We start from the raw sequence: 2,366 nt of genomic DNA, 5'->3' as shown, positions 1-2,366 counted from the left end.
TCGAGAGTTAGAGGTACATTAAGTACCAAAGGGGTTTGAAGAACAACATTATGACTGCTGTGACTCCTATGGAGATCCGTGTCTTCTCCGACTTGGTGAATAAGGCTAGAGTAGTGGAGGAGTATGCCAAGACCGTGGCGGCATCTAAGGACACTCATGGAGGGAGCTTTAGTCGGGGGCGTGGCAAGTACTTTCATCCGAGAGGACAAAGCTTCAAGAGAGGAGGATATGCGCCTCAAGGCCAAGGGGGCTTCAGAAAGAACAATGAGAATCAGTTTCAGTATGCTAAGGGAATAGGAAATCAGAGTAAGGATTCTCCGGATTTAGCTTGTAATCGTTGTGGACGTTTTCACCCTTATGACTCATGCAAGGTTGGTTTAGGTGGTTGCTTCAAGTGTGGGATGCCTAGCCACATTGCAAGGGATTGCCCTCATGGGAGGAATCAGAATGCGGGCCAGAGTCAGCATCAAGGTCGAGTCTTTGCTGTGAATTCCAAGGATGCTTACAAGGCGGATCCATTGATGAGAGGCATATGTCTAATTGGTGATAAGTCCTTAGTTACATTATATGATACTGGAGCTTTGCATTCGTTTATTTCGTTTGATAAAGTTGAGGAATTAGGTTTGAAAGTGTCAGAGTTGCCTTTTGATCTGCATGTACATACTCCGCATCAGACAGTTATGACTTGATCAGCTTCTAGACAAGTAGGTTTCAAGCTTGAGAGTAGAGATTTTGTGCATGATTTGATCTGTTTACCAATGGTGGGGCTTGGAATGATTTTGGGGTTTGATTGGTTGTCGAAAAATTGGGTTTTGTTGGATTGCTTTGAACGGAAAATTTGGTTTATGCCAGAAGGAGAGAATGGGGCTGTGGTAGCTACGGGGTATTACCTGAACTCTGTAATGGTGCATCGTAGTGGGGAGGAGTGTCAGGGTTATATTCTGTTGGCTGCGAATACGTTGGGTGATGCCCAGAACTTGGATCAGATACCGGTGGTTAAATATTTTCCAGAAGTGTTCCCAGAAGATATCCCTGAGTTTCCACCTCAGAGAGAAATTGAATTTGCGATCGAATTGGTACCAGGAGCCAGACCAGTGTCGATTGCGCCTTATAGGATGGCTCCGATAGAGTTGACGGAGTTAAAAACTCAATTGGAAGATCTTCTGAACAAGAGGTTCATTCGACCAATTATATCACCGTGGGGAGTGCCAGTTTTATTGGTAAAGAAGAAGGATGGAGGAATGCGCTTGTGAATGGATTACCGACAGTTGAACAAGGTGACTGTGAAGAACAAGTACCCGCTGCCAAGAATAGATGACTTGATGGATCAATTGCAAGGAGCTGGAGTGTTTTCCAAGATTAATTTGAGATCCAGTTACCATCAGATAAGAGTGAAGGAAAATGATATCCCTAAGACGGCGTTTAGGACATGCTGGGGACACTACGAGTTTGCGGTAATGTCCTTTGGGTTAACGAATGCACCTACTGTTTTCATGGATTACATGAACAGAGTGTTTCGTCCCTTTTTGGACAAATTCATGGTGGTTTTCATAGATGATATCTTAGTTATTCTAAAACAGTGAAAGAGCATGTGGAGCACTTGAGGATTGTGCCGCAAATCTTGAAGGAGCGAAAGTTGTACGCTAAGTTGTCAAAGTGCGAGTTCTGGAAGGAGGAAGTAAAGTTCTTAGGCCACGTGGTGAGTAAAGGAAGAATATCGGTGGATCCTTATAAGGTAGAAGCGGTGATGGAATGGGAAAGACCGACGACTGTGACGAAAGTCAAGAGCTTTTTGGGTTTAGCCGAATATTACCGAAGATTTATCAAAGGATTTTCCTGGATTGCGCTACCAATGACAAAGTTGACAAGGAAAGAAGTGCCATTCGTGTGGACGTCGGAGTGCGAAGCGAGTTTTTAGACGTTAAAGCAGAAATTAACTTCAGCACCTGTTTTGATCTTACCGGAATCGCATGAACCATTTGAAGTGTACTGTGACGCTCCCTTGAATGGTTTGGGTTGCGTGTTGATGCAACACCTTAATGTGGTGGCTTACGCATCGCGTCAACTGAGACCACATGAGGTGAATTACCCCACTCATGACTTGGAATTAGCGGCTATTGTATTTGCATTGAAGATTTGGAGGCACCACTTGTACAGAGTAAGGTTTAGCATCTTTTCTGATCATAAGAGTCTCAAGTACATCTTTGATTAGAAAGAGCTAAATATGTGCCAGAGAAGGTGGATGGAGTTGCTTAAAGATTATGATTTCAAGTTGAGTTATCACCCTGGAAAGGCAAATGTTGTAGCAGAAGCTCTGAGTCGGAAATCTTTAACCATAGCTTGGATGAGAATTAAGGAAGAGGAGC

General features: G+C 43.7%; 1 protein-coding gene across 1 annotated transcript; it reads left to right on the top strand.

Moving 5' to 3' along the window:
- Positions 1-758: 758 nt before the first annotated feature.
- Positions 759-1,253, top strand: LOC107615554 (uncharacterized). The gene has a single exon (XM_016317608.1). It carries the CDS (start codon positions 759-761, stop codon positions 1,251-1,253), a length of 495 nt encoding a protein of 164 aa, XP_016173094.1.
- The last annotated feature ends 1,113 nt before the right edge of the window (positions 1,254-2,366 follow it).

This window comes from Arachis ipaensis, chromosome B9 (assembly GCF_059453495.1).
Source record: "Arachis ipaensis isolate K30076 ecotype BB chromosome B9, ASM5945349v1, whole genome shotgun sequence".
Classification (NCBI taxonomy): domain Eukaryota; kingdom Viridiplantae; phylum Streptophyta; class Magnoliopsida; order Fabales; family Fabaceae; genus Arachis; species Arachis ipaensis.
Note: the sequence above shows the minus strand (reverse complement) of the source record. Positions and strands in the feature narration are given on the sequence as shown.

What these genes read in the sequence shown, in the direction of transcription:
- LOC107615554 (XM_016317608.1), top strand. Translation starts at nt 759, where the DNA reads ATGGTGGGGCTTGGAATGATTTTGGGGTTTGATTGGTTGTCGAAAAAT.